We start from the raw sequence: 25,099 nt of genomic DNA, 5'->3' as shown, positions 1-25,099 counted from the left end.
TGTGGATAGGTCACCGAATGACCTGTTGCACCTACTGCTTTGCAGACCTCACTGAGTGTATTGTCGACGTGTCGGCCATCACAGGGTCCACATGACTGCATAGCGCTGCCTGGAGAGCCTGCGCCCGGCCCATAGCACCCTTTCCCTCAGGCCAGCGGAAAGGTGACTGGGGCTAGATCACTCACTCTTAAGTGGCATTTTGATGTATTACTCTTGGAGTTGGATGTTCTGAGCTATTTGGTAAACAGCGTTTCTTTGGTTAACCGCCTGAGATAACCCCCCCTTAGCCAGAGCCCTCCTAGACCGGTGTTTGTTTTGCTGTCGCTGCTTCTGCTAAAAAGTTCTTTTTCTATTAACATACCTATCAACTCTTCGTCCTGTATTGCAAATATTTCTCCAGGGTGTTGTTTACCTTCCGATTGTATTTATGCATTTATATATGTAAAAAATGTGGTACTTTGTATGTTTTCAAATCAATTATTCCCATCACATTCTTTTCTTTTGCTGCCATGCAGTACCATTTAAGTTCCACATGCAATATGGATTTCATTCCACCACTGCATTTACAGTTTCCTAGCAATGTCTTTTTTTCTCATCTATCACCCTTTTCAGTAATTCTGTTGCCTATTTATCCAAATTTGTTCTCTCCTCACTATTTTTCAATCCTTTTTTTATGAATGCCATGATTTCTTCTACTTTATTACAAATGCTAATCATTCTTGTAAAAAACGATTTTGAATGCTGCAAAATATCATATTCAGAGATGCTCTTTCTCAAAGCGTTGAAGATATTATTCCCTAATTCCATAATTCTCCTCCTGTGTCACGATGAGTGTCTGTGGCACTTGTGCTTGGGCTATTATGGAACATCGGGAGACAGACTGATACACCTGAAACAACTGAAAAAAAAAAGACAATACACGGGAAGGTCTTGAAGACCCTGGACAGCGGACAACAAAAGGCAGCGACGGAGCGCTGAGAGGCAGGAAATACACAAGGCGAGCCCGGCAGCCACCCCAGCGTGCATACTGCCTAGGGAGACTTCACAGACCACAACACAGGGGGGGCAGATCCAGCAGATCCTCACGAGGAGGCGACGGACCTGGGAGTCTGGGGAGACCGAGCTCTCAAGGTAGAGCACTAGGTAAGAGAGAGCCGCACAGAAGGAGGACCCCACAGACGTGCAGGGCCCCCCCGTTGATCAGCACAAGCTTATGAGGAACCTACACAAGGCTGAGGAAAGAACCACCCAAAAGCATTAGAGGGAATGATACGCAGGCTCATACAACAACTCCACAAGAGTGGAAAACTCCACAACTCATGGGGAATTCAGGAAAGCACGCAGAAGGATCTGGTCTCACCTACCGAAGCTGAAAAAAGAGACCCGAAAAGGATCAAACTATTTCCGAGGAACTTAACCAAAGGACAGAGCTCAAAAATATTTATAAGATACAAAAACAGCCAGCACCCAATGCCTGGCATGCAATCTAAAATCCTCAAGTATGCAAAGAAGCAAGATACTATGAGCCATCATAAGGAGAAAAAGCAACCAATTCAAAGTGACCCAGAAATGACAGAGATGCTAGAATAAGTAGACAAGGACAATGAAACAGTGTTTATTACTGTATTCCATATGTTCAAGAAACTAAAGAATGGAGAGAAGAACCAAATCAAACGTCTGGATATAAAAACTACAAGGGGGCAGGAGGAAACTCTGGGCGATGATGAATATGTTCATTATGTTGCCTGTGGTGATGGTTTCACAGGTGCATACATACCTCAAAACTCAGCAAATGTACACCTTAAATAGGTGCGGGTTATTACATGTCAATTATACCTCAAAACTGTCAAGAGAGAGAGACTGAGTTTCCTTGGGCCCCACTCTGTGTGAAAGGGATCTGCCTGTCCTACGTCTACAGCTGAAAGCACGTGTACAGTTTGAGGCATCCAGGGCTCAGTGCATTCAATCAAAGCACTCACTGCTCCAAAGGCAAATGCTCCTCCCCACAATCTCCTTGTTCTCTAATGCTGTGCTCTCAGCTGACAGCAGCAAATATAAAAATACAACTCTCAGTCTACTTTGCTGCTACAGCCCTTCTCTGCGTCCACCTACAACACTTCTCAGAATGACCACACTACCCAGTGGAATGTGTCTGCATCCACTTCTCCTCCTCCTCCCGTCGCTCTCCAGGTATTTTCTGTAGTTACCAGTGAGGGGGGAGGGCGGGAAAGAGAATGAAGATGCTCGGTCTTTGAGACTAGAGGCTCAGAAGGGGCCCCCTTACCTCAATCAATCTCTGCAGGAATGTTGCAAGAGAAACTCTGGGTACATTTTTTCTTTACCCTGGCTGTTATTGTTATTAGCAATCAGATATAGCGTTTAGCATTAAGTTGTCTTAATTTTCTATGTTTCATATTTTCACCTTTGTTTCTTAAATATTTTAGCAGGCAGCTGCTACTCATACATCATTTTGTACTACAAATATGAAATTGCTTTTATAAAGTCATAACTTTAGTTCCTCAAGCAAACAAGAACCAAGGGTCTGAACCACTATTTTTATCCTAACCTGTAGCTAATTTTTAATACTATTACTATGTGAATTATCTTTTAAACACATAACTATGAAACAACTACATTCTCAAGCTTATTTTTATTATTTTGGGGGGACATTTATCTAAATAGGTCAATGAGAAAAAAAGATTTTATAGAAATAAATTTTATTAACAGACACGTTTTGCTATGCATCTATTTTATATAATATATCTACTTGAAATCTAGTGTGCTTTTGAACCCCTTATAGTACTTAAATTGTAGCTTGTATGAACCATGATCAACCAGCTTAATTTAATCCCAATCTATGCTTTAAACCTTATCTCATTCTATTTCCTTACATAGATTCTAGATGCCAACAGAAAAATTAAAAGTTAAAGTAATCGTAGCGGGGCTTCCCCGGTGGTGCAGTGGTTAAGAATCCGCCTGCCAATGCAGGGGACACGGGTTCGAGCCCTGGTCAGGGAAGATCCCACATGCCGCGGAGCAACTAAGCCCGTGCGCCACAACTACTGAGCCTGCACTCTAGAGCCCACGAGCCACAACTACTGAGCCTGTAAGCCACAACTACTGAAGCCTGCACACCTAGAGCCCGTGCTCCGCAACAAGAGAAGCCACCGCAATGAGAAGCCCACGCACCGCAACGAAGAGTAGCCCCCTCTCGCCACAACTAGAGAAAGCCCGTGCGCAGCAACAAAGACCCAACATAGCCAAAAATAAATAAATAAATAAAATTTATATCAAAAATAAAAAATAAAGTGATTGTAGCTAAATTTGAATCTTTCTCTGAAGCTGTTTAAGCTGAAGCACACAATTCAACATGGGTGGCACTTAGTACACAAAACATCTTGTTAAAGGAAGAAGAGAAGAAAACTTCCATTCCTACCACTTGCTAACATCTCAGTTTGGTGTTCAAGATACACACAGTCACAGACTAACAGAATTCAATTAGAAAGAATACACGAACTTCATCCAGTCTTGCCCTTCAGGAAACTGTGCCTGAAAATCCTGGCTCGGGCTTCGTGTTCCTCCTCTGTACCCACATATGGTGAAATCAAGAAACACCCAGCCCACGGCAAATTCCTGATCTACAGCCCAGTAACTTTTTTTTTTTTTAAGTATAGTAGGCTAGTTTGGTACTGCTTATTCTTGGTGAACCCTAATTTGGATCCACTTCTAACCATCTTTGCTTAATTCTGCTGGTAATTATCTCCATCAAATCTACACCAGGGGCTTCATTTTCAGGTGTACAGCTGAGGATGCAGGCACTAGGGTTCCCTGAGATCACAGAGTGAGGAGGATTTTCTCTGCAGCTCCAGCACCCACCCTGGAATCCCCTGGCTACCATCTGATTCTTCAGCATGGGCATGCATCGCTGCTTAAACATTTCCAAATATACCCAAATATGCTAGATGAAACTTCCAAGGGATGCAAGGATAGAGATCTACTGTCATTACTATGGCTTATGAATGTGCTCAGAAGGTAAGAGGAAACATCACAGACCTCGCCTGCCTAGGCCAACAGTCTATATGCTCTTATAACGATACAAAGGCTCTCTAACCAGAGTCAAGTCTCAAACTTACAGCTCTATTCACTCTACTCATGTATGGAATCTAGTTATTTTAAATCATATATGTATTTCCCATTGTCATAATCCAGTCATGAGTCTAATCTCTCAAAATTCTGATTCTCATTTTGGTCCCAACTACCTTTCATTAAATTTCCAGATTCACTTTGTTGTTTTTTAGGGGGTGGGAGTTGAGAGACTGCTGGAGACATGTAACGTTAGACAATGCTCATGGTTTCCTGTGAATATTTTAGTACCTTTTCTCCTGCGAATATTCCAGTACTACCTCTACCCAGCTGCTTCTGTTTGCATCACAGAGGCTGTCTGCTATGATTTTTAACTATGTCTGTATTGTCTGGTCCTTGAAAAGTAAATTTAACACCCTCTCCAGCAGGTCAACAAGTCTACTTCAGAGGATATGCCTCACAGGTTTCCAAAGGAAACCTGCCAGGAACTGACTTTTCTTAACACAGAATGTAGTCTAAGAAGCCAAAACCCAGTTCTTCAACACCATATGCAGTGAGCTGAACTGTAGCCCCAACAAAAGGTATGTCCATCTGGAATCTCAGAAGGTGACCTTATCTTTACAGATGTAATTAAGAAAATGGTCTCCAGAAAAGACCATCCTGGATTAGGGTGAACCCTAAATATAATGATGAGTGTCCTTAAAAGAGACAGAAAAGGAAACAGAGACAGGGAAGTAAGGACAGGCAGCAACTGGAGCTATACTATCAAAATCCAAGAGACGCCAGGAGCTACCTGAGCTAGGAATAGGACGGAAGGATCCTCCTCTAAAGCCTTCCAAAGAAGCACAAGCCCTGCCAACACCTTGACTTCAGAATTTCTGGCCTCCTGAACCCTAGAGAATAAATTTCTGTTGCTTTAAGCCACCAAGTCTGTGGGAATGTGTTACAGCAGCCCTAGGAATCCAATACACCATCTAAATCACAAGTCATCAAACTTTTCTGTAAAGGGACAGACAATAAATATTTCAGGCTCTGCCATCTACAAAAGTCTCTGTGTAACCAAATGGGTGTGGCTACATTCCAATAAGACTTTATTTTCAAAAACTAGCAGCAGGCTACATTTGGCTCATGAGCTGTAGTTTGCTGACTACATAACCTACATGACATCTAGTCAGCTAGATATCACCTATCATTTAAATGATCTAAATCCTATCTATTTTTCATGTTATTTCTCTTTCAAATTTACAATTATGCTCTGGAGGATAAGAAATTCCAATTATCTACCCAAGTCCTATAGTTTTATTTCCAGAATTTAATCTCGAGATACATTTCAGGCTTTTTCTTAAAACTCCTCCACAAATCCACAGGGAGTAGGACTGAGGATCTAAGGACCCTTCCCTGACTCTCCCTGCGTGCAGGGAAGTGAGTACACGAGGCAGCAGCAAACCTGCCTACACCCAGAGCAGCCCTCACAGCTGCGCATCACCCTTCAGCAGGCAGCAGCTCACTACCTTACCAGCATTATCCTTCCCGTACAGGAGAACGTGATTCCCTGAGCTTGCCAACGCCTGCTAATTTTCCTTTGATAAGTAAATATCTTCTTGTGTCTAGAACCACCATCTGTAAGACCCCTTTATTATCTAATCAGTTTGAAGTGTGTTTTCTCCTCTTATTTCATTATCACATTCTTCTACTTCATTTATCTTCATCTTGATTTCCTCCCAATGCTATCAAACACATCTTTCTTCCCAAATTATTTTTCCTCCTTTTTCCCAAAGTTTCTCTGATTTTAGCAAGCCAGCATATACTAAAATGCCTCAAGCTGTTCTACCCTCTCCTCAGAACTCGTAATCCTCCTGAGACAGGAAAATAAACATAACACATACCCTGCACAGCACTGCAACTGTTCTTCTGTGTCCATACTGTTAGGCTCTCTAGATGAATACTGCTTTATGCATCCTTCTGCAATGCAGCTCTGTCAATCCCGGAAATTTCCACAGTAAATGCAATCTGTCAGTTGCCATGGAAACTGCCTGCTTCCTGGCACTACTAACAAAATGAGTATCTTTGCTAAGACCTAAGATGAGGCAAAAGGAAAAACTGAAAAAAGAAAGATTTCTAGAAGAATCGCTCAAAGACTCCAGAGATCAACATTCAACTTTTGATATCCATATTCAGTGAACAGAAGGTATTAATTGTACAAATCTGCAGTATTTTGAAGTAGTATTGACGTATGAAGTAGAAAGCACTTTTTCTTTAATCAACCAGGAAGACAGTAATAGAACACACAAACATTCACGTTTACATCTTGCTGCCTATTCCCTAAGAGCTGATGTTTCTCACCTATGCTCAAAGCATACCGCCGAAATGGTTCTTCTGGCTGTGCTTCTTATAGAAAAGGTTAGGAAAGCTGCCCTAAACCAACAGGTTACAAGTTTTCATAAGATCCTTTCCCTATTTGGGCTCCAATCTCCACTGGTGGCTAAAACCCCATCCCCCCAAGTATTACAAGAAATCAGAGTAGTTTAAAAGGGCATCTCAGGAGTCATCACTAGCAAAGCAGCCTTACCAGTACTCTCAGAACATTAGACCTAGCTGACCACCCCCCCACCCGCGCCCTTGGAAACGATGCTCGGTTCCCATGACATCACCCTCTATGGATCTGCTTCCTACCTCTCAAACGTCTTTCCTATCTCAGCCTGTTGCTCCTCTTGTATCCAGCCTCTGAACATCAGATTTCCTTGGGGTTCAGCCCTGGACCCAATGGTCTCATCAAGATACACTCTCTTCCTAGACAATGTTATCATCTATATGCTGACAACTCTCAACTTTTTATCTCCAATCTGTACCCTTTTCTCTGCACAGCAGACTCTTATTTTCGACACCAGACTATGTGTCATGTTTATTTCCTTGATATCTCTGATAGGATATTTCACAAGCATTTCACACTTAGCACATCTAAAGCTTAACTCTTGCTCTTCTGTGCTCCCTTGTCCACTGAAGCTCCAGACCCATCCAGTGGTCCCCCATCAGTAATGGCAACTGAACCCATCATTCAAGCCAGAATTCTGGAAGTCACTATGAATGCCTTCCCCTCTTCACAACCCACATTCAAATTATTACCAATTTCCGTGAATGCTGTCTCCCAAAATCTCCGGAATCTGTCCATTTCCCTCTGCCTCCACTGTCAACTCAATGTCATCACCACCCATATATTTCAGCTACACTACCACAGCCTTGCTGGGTCTCCCTAATTCTATTCTTGCCTCTCTCCAGTGCATACCCCAAACAGCAGCCAGAATCATCACTTCAGAATGTAAATCAGATCATGTCACTCACCTGCCTTTAACGTGCCACACCTTCCCACTACACTTTGTACATCACCCCAACTCTGCCTACAAGACCCTGCATCATCTGGCCCATGACTACCTCTCCACCCTTACTTTAAATCCACTTCTCCTTCTCACTGAATTATTCTCCACTAAAACTGGCATTCTTTCAGTTCCATAAAAAGCTGAACCTTTCCCACCTTGATATCTTGAAACTACAAATACATGCTATTCCCTCTGCTTGGAACACTCTTATCAGCCCCTTCCCCAAACCTAGTAAAAAGCTACACAGGTTTAGAAGCCTTCCATGGCTATCTCTTCACCATCTCCACTCCAAATCAGGCCCCTCTTTCATTCTTTCATGGCATCGGGTTATAGTCCTTCAATAGCAGGTATACCATTTATAATTTCATTCATTCATTCATTCATTTGCTGAATGTCTGTGTCTACCTCTAAACCTTAGGCTTCATGAAGCAGCACTCACATCTCTTTTTCTCAACATGAAATACCCAGTGGCCACCACAGTACCTAGCAGATGGCAGACATTCAATAAACAGCTGCTGAACATATGACAGAACACCTATCGGGTTGCTTTGGTTTCTGACAGCTGTCAGTCGCTCACAAAACTCTGATGCACTCCCTGGGTTCTATGAGATATCCCTATATCCCTTCCCTACATTCCCCTTCTTTGCACCCATTGAAACCCCAAGCTAAGAAGGAACACATCTCTTGTATCTGACTTCTGCAGCTCCTCCAGCAGGAGAGGCAATGGCAACCATCCGGTGTACCTGCAATGCTCTGTGCGTCAGTGGTCCTCAACCAGGGGCAACTTTGCAACCCAAGGGTCTGGAGACATTTTTGGTTTTTACAACTGAGGGAGGGGGGCACTACAGCATCTAGCGAGTAGAGTCCAGAGGTGCTGCCAAACATCCTACAGCACACAGAACAGTCCTTACAGCAAAGAGTTATCCAGCCTAAAATGTCAATGGTGCCAGGGCTGAGAAGACACAGCTGCGCCTTCCAAGTCTCCTAACATAGGAGAAAGGCCAAAAACTGTCAATCTATAATCATTAAAATTTTTTTAATTTAAAAAAATGCAACATTTCACTAACACACAGTTATTCTTAAAACACTGTTTTTAATTTAAAAATGAAAATAAACTAAATTGGCTATAAAATGCAATGAAAGGTATACAACTGACTGAAAAATAGGGTATGTGCTAATTTAGAAATATCTGCAAGATGTACTGTGAAAAAAAAACAAGCTACAAAGCAGTGTATAATAAAACTACTTTTTGTATAAATATTTTCATGGTTTTATATAAATTATCACATATTTTGATATATGAACAAGTTTTTCTGCAAGGACATATTATACTTTATAATAAAGTCATATCTTCAGAGAGCAATATTAAGGACATGGAGCTTTTTATTTTATAACTTTCGATACCAACTGAATTCTCTTACTAGAAGCATATATTACTCATTTTTTAAAGGGTAACATCAATTATCTGGACAGTAAAATTATGGGCCATTTTGGTTTTCTTCTTTATACTTTTCTATATTTAAAAACAGAAAGAGAGAAAAGACAGAAAGAGAGGGAGGGAGGGGGGGAAGCAAACACCACCGGTAAATGTGCTTTTAAAAGCACAGTAAAGACAACATATCCCTGCACCTTATAACTACTTAAGTGTACACCACACCTCATGTGACTTGATGAATGTTCCAGATTAATCCTCAAAAGCTACCTGATAACCTTCTTTAACTTTTCACTCTAGGTCTCTTTCAAACATCATGACAAGGGAAACCAAATGGGCAGAAACAAAATTTGTCACAGGCACAGGGGCCAAACCCAATAAAAACACAGGATGCATATACTTATCAAGTGACTGATGAAACACAGAGGTGCTTTGAGAACAAGAACAGAAAGCCACAAGTACTGTTTAGTGAAAGTAAATAATATACTCATAATTTTTATCATTATTGTTCTGGCCTTTTCGTAATTGCAGTATCATTTTCATATAGTGAAATGCACAAACCATTAGGTACTGAGTTTGATGAGTTAACAAACACGTACACCCTTATATCTCACAACCCTAACAAGATATAGGATATTCCATCACCCTGGAAAGTTCTCTTCAGCCATGCTTTTCAGTCCCCTCCAGAGACACACACTGTCTGATTTCAGCCACCATAAATTAGTTTTGCCTCCTTCAGAATTTCATAGATACAATCAGACGGTGTGTTTTCTTGTGTTGGTCTCTTCTGCTCAGCATTTTCAGTGATTCATCAATGTGACTGTGGGCATCAGTACTTTGTTCTTTTTTACTGTTGAGAATTTCATTGAATTATATACCACAATTTGTTTATCCATTCTTCCATTATTAGACATCTGGGTTGTCTCTAGTTTGAGGGCAATTACGAATAAAGTTTTTAATGAACATTTCTATGCAAGTCTTTCTGAGGACATTTTCATTTTGGGTAAATAATAAGGAGTAGAATTCCTGAGTCATGGGGTAGATGTATGTTTAACTTTATAAGAAACTATCAAAGAGTTTTCTAAAGTGATTATACCACTTTCTACTTCCCCAACAATATGTGAGAATTCCAATTACACCCTATACTTGCCAATATACTGCATGGTCTTTTAAATTTTATGCATTCTGACAGTATGTATGGTATTTCCTTGTGGTTTTAATATGCATTTCCCTAATTAATGATGCTGTTAAGCACGTTTTTCATGTACTTATTATCCATTCCTATACACTTTGGAGAAATGTCTGTGAAGTCTTTAACCCATATTTTTCTTTGTTTTGTGTTATACTTCATTATATTTACTAAAGTTCTTTGTCAGATATATTAACTGTGAATATTTTCTCCCAGTATGTAGCTTGCCTATTTATTTTCTTAAGAGGCTTTTGATGAGCAGAAATTTTAAATTTTGGTAAAGTCCAGTCTATCATTTTTTAGTAGTTATTTCTTTCTTTGTCCTGTCAAAAAAATCTTTCCTTATGCCAGATCACAATATGATTTGGATATTTTCTTTTATAAGCTTTATAGAATTTCTCCTCATAGATCTATGATCCATCTCAAACTACTTTTTGCGTATGGCATAAAGTAGGAATCAAGATTTACTCTGTTCCATTCCTTCTTCCAGTTGTTCCCTCACCATGGAAATTCTCTCCTTTTCCCCACTGAACTGTATAGGCAGCTGATCAAAAATAAGTGGATTTTATCCATTCCTCTGTTGATGGACATTTAGATTGCTTCCATGTCCTGGCTGTTGTAAATAGAAGATGCAGTACATATATACAATGGAATATTACTCAGCCATAAAAAAGAACAAAATAATGTCATTTGCAGCAACATGGATGGAACTAGAGATTGTCATACTGAGTGAAGTAAGTCAGACACAGAAAGATACATATCACATGATATTGATTACCTAAAAAAAGGGGTACAAATAAACTTATTTACAAAACAGAAGTAGAGTCACAGATGTAGAAAACAAACATAGCTACTAGGGGATAAATGGGGGAGGAATAAATTGGGAGATTGGGATTGACATATACACCCTACTATACATAAAATAGATAATAAGAACCTGCTGTACAGCACAGGGAACTCTACTCAATACTCTGTAATGGACTATATGGGAAAAGAAGCTAAAAAAAAAAAAAGAGTGGACATAAGTATTGATGTACGTATAACTGATTCACTTTGCTGTACACCTGAAACTAACACAACATTGTAAATCAACCATACTCCAATATAAATTTTATTTTTAAAATGGATTTTATGTTTGTCTACCGGACTTTCTATTCTATTCTGTTGATCTATTTGTCTATCCTTAATGTCCTTCCACAAAGCCCTAATTACTGTAGATTTATAGCAAACCTTGAAGTTTAAGTCCTCCAACTTATTCTTTTATAAAATTGCTTTTGGCTATTCAAGATCCTTTGCATTTCCATATAAATTCCATGTATTTAGGTCTTTAAGTTCTCTCAGCAACATATTATAGTTTTGTAGTTTCAGTGTAGAAGTCTTATGCATTTTTCACTAAATTTATCACTAAGTATTTTATACTTTTTCATTCTCTGACAATCATTTTTTCAATTCCACTTTTCAGGTGTTCCTTTACTAATATGCTTTAAATTGATTTTGGAATAATGATCATGCACCCTGCACCTCTGCTCCAGTCACTTAATTCTAATGTTTTGTAAATTAACTAGGATTTTCTACACATATAGTCATATCATCTACCAAAAAAAAAAAAAAAAAAGACTGGTTTGCTATTTTTTTTTAGATTATTTACTTATTATTATTATTTTTTGGCTGCATCGGGTCTTAGTTGCGGCATACAGGATCTTTGTTGAGGCATAAGGGATATTTCACTGTGGCGTGAAGGCTTCTCTCTAGTTGTGGCAGCAGGTTTTCTCTTCTCTAGTTGTGGCGTGCAGGCTCCAGAGCACGTGGGCTCTGTAGTTTGCGGCACGTGGGCTCCAGTGGAGGCGCTCGAGCTCAGTAGTTGTGGTGCACGGGCTCAGCTGCCCCGTGGCATGTGGGATCTCAGTTCCCTGACCAGGGATGGAACCCATGTCCCCTGCATTGCAAGGCAGATTCTTTTTTTTTTTTTTTGTGGTATGCGGGCCTCTCACTGCTGTGGCCTCTCCCTGTTGCGGAGCACAGGCTCCGGACGCGCAGGCTCAGCAGCCATGGCTCACGGGCCCAGCCGCTCCGCGGCATGGGGGATCTTCCCGGACCGGGGCACGAACCCGTGTCCCCTGAGTCGGCAGGCGGACTCTCAACCACTGCGCCACCAGGGAAGCCCGCAAGGCGGATTCTTTATCACTGGACCACCAGGGAAGTCCTATGGTTTGCTTCTTTCTTTCCAATCTTCGTGTCTTTTAATTCTTCTGCTTACCTCATTGCACTGGCTAAGACCTCCAGTATAATACTGAATAGAACTGATGAGTACAGATATTCTTGTCTTATTACTAATCTTGGAGAAAGCATTAAGTCTTTTGTCTCTAAGTATGATACTAGCTATAGGTTTTTCATAGATGTACTTTAAACAGCTGAGAAAGTTCCCCCCTCTTTTCCTAGATTAATGAGAATGTCTATAATGAATGGATATTGAATGTTGTTAAATGTTTTTTCTGCATCTACTAAAATGATTATGCCATTTTTCTCCTTATTTTATTAATGCAGTGAATTATATTGATAATTTTCAAGTGTCAAATTAAGATAAATCCCACTCGGTCATGACATATTATCCTTTCTATATATTGTTGGATTCAATTTACTAATATTTTGTTGAGGATTTTCAAGTGTATGTTCATGAGGGATAGTGGTCTGTAGTATTTTTTTAATAATATCCTTCTCCAGTTTTGATATCAGGGTTACACTGAACTCATAAAATGAACTGGGAAATGCTCCCTACTCTTCTATTTGCTGAAAAAGTTTGTGGAAGCTTAGTCTTATTTATTCCTTTAATGTTTGATAAAATTTACCAGGAAAACCATCTGGGGCCCCAAGTTTCCTTTGAAAGTGGAAGTTTTTCACTCTAAATCCAATTTTTAACAGATATAGGGGTATTCAGATTTTCTATTTCTTCTTGGGTTAGTTTTTATTATTTATGTCTTTCAAGGAATCTGTCTATATCATTCAGGTTATTAAATTTATTGGCATAAAGTTACTTATTATATTTCCTTAGTATGCTATTACTGTCTGTGGGATCTGTAGTGATTACCCTCTTTCATTCCTGACAATGATAACTTGGACTTAATCTTTTCTTTCATCTGTCTTGTTAGGGGTTCATCACTTTTATTGAATCCCAAGAAACAACTTTTGAATTTGTGACTTTCTCTATTATTTGTCCATTTTCTATTTCATTAATTTCTGCTCTTATCTTTATTATTTCCTTTCTTCTACTTACTTTGGATTTAATTTGCTCTTCTTTTCCTAGCTCCTTAATGTTGTTATTCATTACTCTGTCTAGTGATTCTGTGTTTGTGCCTTGCCTAGGCATTTAAATATTTAGGAACACTGTTATAACACTTTTTCTTTCTTTCTGATTCATTTAGAATCTGTAATCATTCTCTCAATTGAGTTTAATCCATGCCCACTTCTTTTTCAAAAAAGGACACTGGGTAATTAATTCTCCAAAGGAAAAAATCAGGCACCTCTTCTTCTCCTCACTGGGAGTATCACCAAGCAAATCACAAAGCTTCCAATCACCTTTTGGTTGACTCTTTTATGCATGTGTGTGTGAGACAACCAAGGATCAACCAAAGACAAACAAAAAGTGAAAATACATACGAAGTTGAAGGAGAAAAAAAGTTAAGAAAAAGAGGGACTCAAACTAAGAGGTCCAAAACCTAAAGTGGAGTTTCAGCAGGAGAGCTACCGGAAAGGAGAAAATCAAAAGAACAGGAGAGGGCTTCCCTGGTGGCGCAGTGGTTGAGAGTCCGCCTGCCGATGCAGGGGACATGGGTTTGTGCCCCGGTCCGGAAAGATCCCACATGCCGCGGAGCAGCTGGGCCCGTGAGCCATGGCCGCTAAGCCTGCGCGTCCGGAGTCTGTGCTCCGCAACGGGAGAGGCCACAACAGTGAGAGGCCCGCGTACCGGGAAAAAAAAAAAAAAAAAAAAGAACAGGAGAAAATCAAAAGAATAAAAGAAAAATAAAGCATATATCCTAGAATGAAAGATAGTGGTTTCTAGTTTAAGGGAGTCCACCAAGAGCTCAGTGAAAGGAAAGAAGAAAGGAAGGAGAAAAGAAAAGGAAAATAAAACCAAAGCAGATTTCTGACACAGGGGAAAAGACAAAATCCTACAATCATCCACAAAGAAAAAAACAGGTCATATTCCAAAGTTCAAGAATCACAATGGCATATAAGTTTTTAACAGTAACCCCTGAACATTGGAAACACTGGAGCAACGCTTTCAAAACTCTGAAGAAAAATGTCTACCCCAGAATTCTATAGTCAATAAAACTACTAATCTATTAAGAGGGTTAGATAAAGGCATTTTCAGACATGCAAAGACCCAAAAACCTTACTTACTAAGAAAAAACACTTATCTTAGGAAGCCGTTAGGAGATATACTCCCCCAAAATGTGAGAGAAAAACTGAAAAAGAAAGAGAAAGAAAGAAAGAAAGAGAGAGAGAGAGAGAGAAAGAGGAAGAAAGAGAGGAAGAGAGGAAGGGAGGAAGGAAGGAAGAAAACATGAAATCCCCGAAACAGGGAATCAAATTCAGAAGAGTAACATAGGCATTCACAAAACAATGGCACCAGCCATAAAGTGCAACCACTCCAGAATACAGCAAGAGTACTGTATAGATAGACAGATGACTCTAGAAAAAAAGAACTGAGAGATCACCTAAGTAGTTAATTATGTGGAGAGGAGATTCACAGTGAACCATTAAATGAGGCAATTATTAACTCTGGGGCAAACACATTTGCTCAAGAACAGTAATGTAATTATACTGTGACTCAATTTTAAATAATAATAATAAGAAAGAATACTCTGAAAAGAGAGGATGTTTCTTTTAAATAGCAGACAGAAGTTTCCAGAAACATGCCTACACTACAAAGGCAAAGGACTTCTGTAACATTATGAAGTAAATCAGAACTCAAAAACTTGCTGCCTGATTACAAAGGGTTGGAAAACTCATCTAAAGCACAGCAACCAGACATTTCTTTAAAGAGCAGAACTTTGCAGTACTATAGGTAAAGAACTACAGATTATATATTCTACGTCTAAGTCTCCGATTCAAGAATCAAGATGATTTAAAACACCAAAACTAAGTTCATTTTCGGGAGACAAGCAACTTTACAGCATTTATCACATTAATTTCTTTAAATAAATATTTCAGAATTAACATCCAATACCTGAGTCCAGCTTAAGGAGAATTATACTAGTGACTCTCCAAGGGTGGAGGGCCACACAGAGAATCAGCTCAGTCACACCTAGTACCACTGCCCTCCAAGTACAACCATCAGGTGCATGGAGGTGGAGTATGGAACTGAGGGAAAGATTAAATACCTCTGAACTTTAAGAATGCAAGTTTTGAAAGATTATCTCACACAGCAGCATTATTCACTGGAGTCAAAAGTCAGAAACACTGTAATGCCCATCAATGGATAACAAAATGTCATATACACATACAATATAATTCACCCTTAAGAAGGAAATTCTGACACACACCAGAACACAGATGGAGAGCATGAGGACACGTTGAGTGAAACAAGCCAGTCACAAAACAAGTATTGTATAATGCCACTTACATGAGGTACCTAGAGCGATCAAATTCACAGAGACATAAAGTGGAACAGTGGTTACCAGGGGCCAGAAGAAAGAGGAATGGGGAGTTAGTGTTTAATGGATACAGAGTTTCAGTTTGAGAAAATAAAAGAGTTCTGGAGATGAATGGTAGCAATGGATACACGACAACATGAATGTATTCAATGCCACTAAGCTGTACACTAAGAAATGGTTAAGATGGTAAATTTTATGTTATGCATATTTTGCTACAGTAAGAAAAAAAAGTTTGCAGCAGTAAATCGAAACCAGCCCAAAATAAGTAATTACCCCACAGAATTTGACACATTTGGCCTTTTTAAATTTGGGGTACTAATTTGTACCTATAAATATTTCTACCATAAAATTACTGCCATTACGTGAAAGGGCTCCACCACAGAAATGTAGAGATTCCAAATGACTATGATTACATTAAAAATTTCAGAGATGGAAAAAAAGTTTTAAGCTCAAGTATACTCATGGTTTTCATACTCAGGAACTGACCAGAGATGTCCTGGGACTATTTTGAGGAATGAAGGTAGACAAGACCACAGAGCTCTCTCCCACCTCCACAAACAGCCTGTCAGGCTCATGCACAAGATTTTATTTTAGGAAAGGAGCACAACACTGGCTTGATTCATATTCATTCCTGTTCATATTCATTTTCTCTCCCCCACCCCCTGCCATTCACCACACAAAATAATGAAAGTCACTATCCTAATTCAATGCCTGAACTAAAATCGGAGTTAAGTGACACACTGAAGGTCACAGAGACCATGATGACGCTGGGATAGAAACCAGGACTCCAGTAGTAACAAAACAGTTAATCCAAGATAATATGTTTAAAAGATAAAGCTTCCACAATTTAACCAGCAATAAGTGCCTACGTAATTTATAATTACTGTTCTGAGTTTTAAGATGATGCTCTACTGAGTAGACTCATCATGGAATTAAGAATACTAGTGATTGGGGCTTCCCTGGTGGCGCAGTGGTTGAGAGTCCACCTGCCGATGCAGGGGACACAGGTTTGTGCCCCGGTCCGGGAAGATCCTACATGCCACAGAGCGGCTGGGCCCGTGAGCCATGGCCGCTGAGCCTGCGTATCCGGAGCCTGTGCTCCACAATGGGAGAGGCCACAACAGTGAGAGGCCCCCATAATGCAAAAAAAAAAAAAAAAAAAAGAATACTAGCGATTGGGCTTGCCTGGCGGCGCACTGGTTAAGAATCTGCCTGCCAATGCAGGGGACACGGGTTCGAGCCCTGGTCCGGGAAGATCCCACATGCCGCAGAGCAACTAAGCCCACGCACCACAACTACTGAGCCTGTGCTCTAGAGCCCAAGAGCCACAACTACTGAGCCTGCGCTCTAGAGCCCGCGAGCCACAACTACTGAGCCCACGTGCCACAAGTACTGAAGCCCGCGCACCTAGAGCCCGTGCTCCGCAACAAGAGAAGCCACCGCAATGAGAAGCCCACACACCGCAAGGAAGAGTAGCACCCCACTCGCCGCAACTAGAGAAAGCCCACGTGCAGCAACAAAGACCCAATGCAGACAAAAATAAATAAATTAAAAAAAAAAAAAAGAATACTAGTGATTAACTGGGGACTTCAAAACTTCTTTTAAAACTACCTCCTAGATGTTCTATGGCACAACTGAGCCTTTTTCTGTTCAAATATAATAAAGAAAAATGAGATCCTCTTGGTCTCAACAAAACAGAGCCCCTTAAATTTACAACATATGGTTCCCAAATGTTTAGCTTAAGCCCCCAAATGTATCTTTACTCATCATTATTTATTTCCAATGTTAGCTTTTAAGCTGGTGGTTCTTCTTGTACAATCCTGATACGTTGTGAAGATAAAAGGGCTGTTCTTTCAGAATAACAATCATATTTGGTGCATTCTAAATGATTCAGCACACTGAGAGCACTTGCACATCACTCAGCATGATGAAAGCACAGAACACAGCAGTGGACTATCTACTTCTGTTCATGTCAAATTTTATATACAGAACATGATTTTAGCACAAGCCTGCCACATTTATAAGAATACCCTTGGGGTATCAAAAAGACATATAGTGCCTAGCATAATCCAATCCTGATGGAAATGTCAAAAGTAGCCAAACATTTTTTTCCTTTCGTCTTTCCTTGCACTCTTTAGTTTTACAGCTTAATCTTTCATTTAAAGAGCCAAATGGCAAAATGCTAACATCTCTTACATCTAGGTAGCAGATACAAGAGTCTCTAACACTCACTTTTTCATGTGTTGGAAATACTTATAATTTTAACCAATGATAATTAAAAACCAATTAAAAACCAGGTTGTCTCCTGACTCTCTAAGGACCCAAATGAAAAGAATGATTTTTTAAAGGAAATAAACAATAAAGAAACAGAGATTTAGACAAATTTCTGAACACCTGAAAGCAGACAAAAATATCTAGACAAAGCAAAACTAATAAATTCCAAGGGAAGGGACTCTACAGTAGTTTCAAAAACTTGTCAGCCAAGTGCAGTGTAAAACCTTGTTTAGTTCCTGCTTCAAACTTGAAAAAAAAAAGTGATGAAGTAATCTATAATACTTATTTGACGATATTAAAGAATCATTTATCCTACTAGATATAATGATAATATTATGATTGTGTTTTTAAAAAGGAGTCCTTGTCTTTTAGAAACACATCCTGAAATATTTATAGATGGAATAATATGTCTGAGGTTTGGTTAAAACTAAGGAGGGTTGGGCTTCCCTGGCGGCGCAGTGGTTGAGAGTCTGCCTGCCGATGCAGGGGACATGAGTTCGTGCCCCGGTCCGGGAAGATCCCACATGCCGCGGAGCGGCTAGGCCCGTGAGCCATGGTCACTGAGCCTGCGCATCCGGAATCTGTGCTCCGCAACGGGAGAGGCCACAACAGTGAGAGGCCCGCGTACCGCAAAAAAAAAAACAAAAAACAAAAACCAAAAAACTAAGGAGGGTAGAGGAATAGACAAAAATAATATTGGCCATATTAACTGTTGAAGCTGCTAAAGCTGACTGATAAATAATAGAGATTCAGCTACCACTCTCCAGTTTTGGATATATTTGCAACTTTCCATAATAAGGGGTTAAAAAAAAATAGCAATAGAGAAAACTAGCACCCATAACACATGGTGGGAGGGGAGCATGCCGCCGAGACGAGAGATAGGTAATGGTCCCAACAGAACCTTAGAGAGGATTCATAGCTGGAAAGTATAAAAGCCTGGAAATGGAAGAGCGATTAAAATTCTTTCCAGAAGAAAGGTTTACTCAGCTCCTCCTTTCCTTTCCACCTGCCCCAAAATGAAAAGAGAGCATGTCTCTAAAGAAAACAAACATGCTATCTGGAAAAAACAATGCCTACTAGGGCAAATATTGGCCTACTCATTATGGCATCTAGAGTATTCCTGGCCTAACAGCCAGCACTCAAACCATTCAGAGAAAAGTCAAGTCAAGCCCACCAGTTGGCTGCCTCTAACCAGAGCTTCCAATAAGTCTTCTAATTTCCTCATCCTCAACTATCAATGGACAACCAAGAACTACACGACATGTGGAAAAAAGCTGACACAAAGGAGAAAGACAAAGACAAAAGAAAAAGTGACCCTTGAGGAAATAGATTACCTAAAGTGTAGAAAAGAATTTTTAAATTCCAGACTTTACATCCACAAATTAAGAGTAGGATACTAAGAAAAAGCCAGAATCAACTCTTAGAAATAAAAAATCAATTCCCAAAACAGAATATTCTATAGAAGGGTCAGGAAATAAAGGAAATCTCCTAGAATATAAAGCAAGAAAACAAAGAAATAGAAAATATAAAAGTCAAAGACCGAGAGAATTCAGAGATACCAAAACCAAATAACACACATTTCTGGAAGAGAGAATAGGAAAAACATGAAGGAATCTATCAAAAGAAAAGCAGCAGAAACTCTCAGAAAAAGATTTGTGACTCTTCAAACTAAAACAATTCATCCGATACACAGAAAGATGATCCATACCTAAGCATATTCTCATATAATTATAGAACACCAAGAATAAAGGCAAAATGCTGAAAGTGAGAGAGAAATAGGTAATCTATAACTAACATCTCCACTACAGTGAAACAGATCTACACATGGTCCCCAAATTTAGCGTGCGCTGACACTCACCAGAAGGCCATTCTCCCCTCTCTCCACCTAACCAACCTCCTCTAGGAGGCTTTCAAAATCCAGTTCAAACCTTGTTCCTTTGTGAAACTTTTCACCAAGTTGTTTATCTGAAGTGCTCTTACCCCTCCTGCACCATTCATTTGACTTTTGATCTGTATTATCTTATGCCTTACTTCTTGAATTTCTGTCTTCTTGAAAGTTTATTTAAACTGCTATTTCTCAGAAAATAAGGACACTGTCTTAATCTTTTTTTTTTTAATCGTCCACAGAATCCTGCACCCAGTAGACATCAAATGTCAGATGGATCTGAAACTAGTCCCTGGGACATAACTTCATTAGTTACTTATATTTCATCTTATCTTTTCCTAAACTCATTTAAAAAGTTTTATATTTATATCTATAACTAAAGTTCAAGAAGAACTGAATGCAAGGAAATTTTAAAAGAAGGAAACACATATAAATGGCATAGAGGTATCTTTTTCAAAGCCTCCACCTACTGCAAGTTATATCTTCTAATTGCAAACTTATCCTAAGCAGGGATCAACAGTGGTTTTTAGTGCCTGATAGTATTCAATACACAGGAAGAATACAGAGGATCCCTGTGGAAGGCAGTGGGAAGGTAGAGAAGATATGCTGCCCAAAGCAGGGAAACAACTGTCTCTGATGAGTATCAATACTAGTAGTTGCCTGTTCCTGATCCAGATAACAGACGAGTGCAATAATAAAACTCAAAGGCAGGGTCTAAAACTTTTACATACTAGAATCAAATTCCAAAGATTCTATCACAAAGATGCCTATTACTGTGTCCTCTCAAACTTTTAACACCTTCTGGGAAGAGATAAATAAGAAACCTAGCTGGTTACAGGATTATTATGAAGTAGTTTAAAAAAAGAAAGAAAGAAAAACCAAAAAAAGCCTGATAGACTCAAATTTTGGAAGAAAGCTTTTTCTTCACCACCCTGTTTACTGTTTAAAAAAAAAAGATTCTGTCCATGAATTCCCCTAGACATGAAGAAAGTCTAATGGGGAGAGAGTACAAATATGTAAATGTTTTTCTAGTTCTAAATGCAAATCAGGTTGTCTTTCTCTTTGTCCAAGGGGGCTTTTAAAAAAAGAAAGAAAGAAAGATTTGTTAAGTTTGGCGATTACTACATATCCTTCTTTTTTAGACTTCAAATTTGTGGTTCAGCTGGCAACCAAGGCAACAGAAATGGAATATGTTCAAGAATTAGTTTTGTACTAGCTTTCACTAGAAATTCTAGGAAATGAGGAAGGAGGTTCTTTTAAGGTTCTTTTAAGTTCTTTTGTACTAGCTTTCACTAGAAATTCTAGGAAATGAGGAAGGAGGTTCTTTTAACAGTGTTTCCTTGCTGCTGGAGCTCTGACTAATTAAGCAGTACTAAGAGTTTCCTTCCTCAATATGATTCAGAGAAGGTAACAAGGTTGAGCTCTGACAAGAAGTCTCATTGTGGACAGCAGTCTAATAAAGCTGACAGACACCACTCCCAGGCAAATAAACTGCCACTCAGTTTTCATTGAAAATCTCTTTCATTCCCCTTTAGGTGATAGGTGTAAGCATAAGAGCGTACAGACACACGTATCTGCTGCTTTCTTCTAGACACTGATGTTTTAAAAATAAAATATTTTCAACATTCCTACTGCTAGACAGTCTACCTTCTACCAATGTGTTACTGTTTGCAAATACAATGTATACCAAATGTCAAACAGCAATAAATGTGCCTCTTTGGGAAGAATAAATGTATCTGTAGTCTAATAAAGTTTGAATACAGATTGTTGAGGAATTATTACAAAACTATAAAATAATGGATTCTGACAGCTTTTTAAACCATACCTTCCACCACTTGCTTTATAGTTCTCAATATTAGAACTAGGTGAAAATTATTTTTCTGGACATTAGTAGAAATGTAAATCCACTGGCTTTGACCCTTCATGTTCTTGCCAGGTTTGAGAAGAAAACATTATTATTTAATACTTCACTTCACTTTGATTCAAAGGCTTCTGTAAAATATTATTATGGCGAGATTGTTTTAAATTAACTAATATATTTCTAATACTCTTCAGTAAAATGCTACAATATCATTTCTATTTTTTAATTTAAAAATATTAAGGGAGTCAATTTTTAAAAAATCACTGACACGTACATATTCTTTCAATCTACTATGACATGGAAATCTTATAGACACTCAGTATATTAAGAATGGAAATCTATTTTGTCAACTAGTAAGTGGGGATGATTTGTGCAGATCTACAGGAGAGAGTTAAGTTTTCTTAAATACTACTTACAACTTAACTGGAAATTCAGAAGGAGAGGTAAAAATAATATTCTCAGAGTTCAATAAGAGAGAAACTAAAACGATATAAATGTAACTGGATCTTCAGCTCTTCCTTTCCCTTCAAGTCAACTTTAAAAAGGAAAATTGTGTTTGCCTACTTCAGACTACAGAATCAACAGCTTTCTATTTGAGTTCAAACAGTAATATTTCAAATGGCCCAGAGGATAACAGAAATACCAACCCCTCGACTTGAAAAAATTCATAAAACACAATAACTTTAAAACCCTTGCTTGAGTTGAGCCTTTTATTTGATTACCAGGAATACTCACATGTGTGGGTTTTGAACTCCTGCAGGATTGGGATTCAGAGTAAACCTTGCTGTAGATTTGAAAGGTGGATTTGCAAAATTCAACTTCAGTGCTTTGCGTTTACCTAAGAAATAACAAATAAAAAGTAAAAGTTTCAAGTACTATAAAACAGGTAGGATTCTGAGGGCAAAAGAAATTCACTCCAAAAGGCAGAAAATTTTGCTTTAACATATAATTAATATTTTGAAAGGTGGCAAAGAATTGTTCAGAATTAAGAAAAAGTAAATAAAAATGATCTAAAGTTGTTACTAACCACAAATCACTCATTATCTCCAAAACAACAGAAAACAATGCTCAGTGCTTCCAGTTTATATCGTTCAGAGATGCTAAGGCTTTTGTAAGTAAAAACACCACAATAAAAATCATTCCCCTCAGCAGATACATTGAAAAATACTAAAATATTAGCATCTTTCCAGTGTTACATTTTACTTCCTTAGTTTAATAAAAATCATTTTCCCTCGAATGTAATATAAACAACTGAGTGAAGAATATGAAGCATTCTGCAATCATAATGGCCTAAAAGCATTATGGTCCAGTCAACTTCAAATTAATAACACAGGTATACCAAATAATCATTTTTGGGGAGGCAATTTCTTTGGTACGGGAAGGGAGAAAGTATCAATACCTTATATTATACCAAAAAAAAAAAAAAGTCCTCTACAGAAAAGCCAGAAAATTCAGAAAAGATAAAGAAACAAAAATGTATAAAATATTATATATACACCTATAAATATATAGGGTTTTAAAAACTTGTATATACACTTGAAAGTCCAGTTACCCCAAAATAATCATTATCTAATGCACACTATTTTCTATACATAGAGACATTATCTTTTCCTCTACAATTAAAATTGGATCACAATACTGTTTTGTAATATGCTCTAGTCACTGACCATATTTTTTTCTATGTCAATAAATCTTACAAAATCATTAATGCAGGGGCCTACTATATGGAAATTTTGTAACAGAGTTGGGTTTTCCCACATTTTTAGTACACCTTGGTTTCATGTACATATTAAGGATACTTTTCCTAGCACTCACTCTTCGCACTTCATTATACATATATCAATCAATACCTATTCCAACAACATCTCTGCCATCCAAGCACCTTCCCACCTCAGTGGATTCAGAAAATGGATTAGAGGGCTCAACCTGTTCAGCCCAGTGCTTTCACGAGACGTGAAGGCTGAGCGTGCCATGCTAGTCAGACAGGACTGCAGGACAAGAGCTGGATCAGCTCTCAGGGATGGGCCTTTCTACAGGATAACGGCAGTTCCTAAGAAGCTCACTGTCAGACATAACTATAGTACAACATGAATTTTCCTCATAAGTTGCCCTTTTGGGTTCCAAATTTTTTTTAAATAATTTTTATTTGACTGCAAGTAGAGAAAGGACATTCAAACTATACATGCAAAAGGTACTCCACAAAAAATGGCAGATTTGACTGTATTAAAAAAGCAAACTCTGTATTTACCAAAAAACCTTTAAAAAATTAAACGAAAACTTGGGAAAATCCTTGTAATACAAAATCAGAAATTCTAAATATATAAAAACATCACACAAATGAAGAAAAAATAGAAAAATTGGCAAGGGTATGAAAAATTAAGCAAAATTGAGAAAAAATTATGAAAGGTACTCGTAACACCAAAAACAGTTAAAATTTTGGTTCATGTGAAATTGGGAAAGTTTAGAGGTTTTATTTTTACACATACATTTATTTTTTTTTAAATGATAACATGGTGATCAGAGTGACCAGGTAAAAGAATCACTAGCAAAATACACTGCTGGTAGAAAAGTAACCTCTGGTGAGAGGTTCAGCAATATACAAGAAGCTTCAAATGAATATGTTCTTTCACTTCTTGGAAATTTGCCTTTAAGAAATACTTAAAGGCAGAGGACTATTCGCAGGCCCTGCTAGATTCTGAAATTGCTTGGGACTGCTTGCTCACTCCTCTGAACCTTCAGTTTTCTCCCTTTTTGAATGGGAATCTCCATCACTGTTACCCAATGCCTGACCCACCACTGTATTTTGGAAGCAGATAACTCATCTTCTAGTTACTAGGTTCATAGATGGAGAAGAATTTTGTGTCACAGTGGATCATACTCAAGAGTCTCACCCCATACCTGATTTAGATGCTTTTGATGATGAGATTTAGGACTGGTGAACTGATGATGTCTAGATGAGGTCTGGATTTGAGCTGACGATGTAATGAGTTAAGACTTCTGGGGATGATGGAGGAGAGTGAATGTACTTTGCATGTGGGGCAGATGTGACTACATGGGGGCAGACTGTAGTGGACTGAAAAGGTGGCCCCCAAAGTACCAGAAGCTATGAATGTTACTTTATACAGCAAAGTGTCTGGAGATACAATTGAGTGAAGGACCTTTGCAATCATAAATCTGAATGAGCTCAATGCTTATGAACACCACCTGCCACGTGTGTGTGTGTCTGAAACTACCTGGTACATCACCCATGTTCTCTATATGATGAAAAGTGATAGAAGACTAAGATCAAATACTAAGGATAATAACAGAATATAGAATCACTGTGAAAACCATCCGAAGAAAAACAC

At 38.7% G+C, this 25,099-nt stretch overlaps 1 protein-coding gene across 4 annotated transcripts in view; it reads right to left on the bottom strand.

Annotated features, from left to right (window-relative positions):
• MAP2K4 (mitogen-activated protein kinase kinase 4) overlaps positions 1-25,099 on the bottom strand; it is a 104,918-nt gene that overhangs the window by 51,585 nt on the left and 28,234 nt on the right. For 3 of the 4 annotated variants that reach the window (XR_004040590.2, XM_030861387.2, XM_030861385.2), the window contains one exon: positions 22,488-22,590. Coding sequence is in view for 3 of the 4 variants with exons in the window: in XM_030861387.2 (XP_030717247.1) it covers positions 22,488-22,590 (103 nt within the window). In the remaining variant the exon portion in view is untranslated. Of the gene's footprint in view, positions 1-5,969; positions 6,078-22,487; positions 22,591-25,099 lie in introns of those variants that run through there. The other variant, XM_060290180.1, reaches the window with a different exon arrangement.

Source organism: Globicephala melas, chromosome 20, assembly GCF_963455315.2.
Source record: "Globicephala melas chromosome 20, mGloMel1.2, whole genome shotgun sequence".
In the NCBI taxonomy this organism is placed as follows: domain Eukaryota; kingdom Metazoa; phylum Chordata; class Mammalia; order Artiodactyla; family Delphinidae; genus Globicephala; species Globicephala melas.
This window is presented reverse-complemented; position numbering and strand designations above follow the sequence as displayed.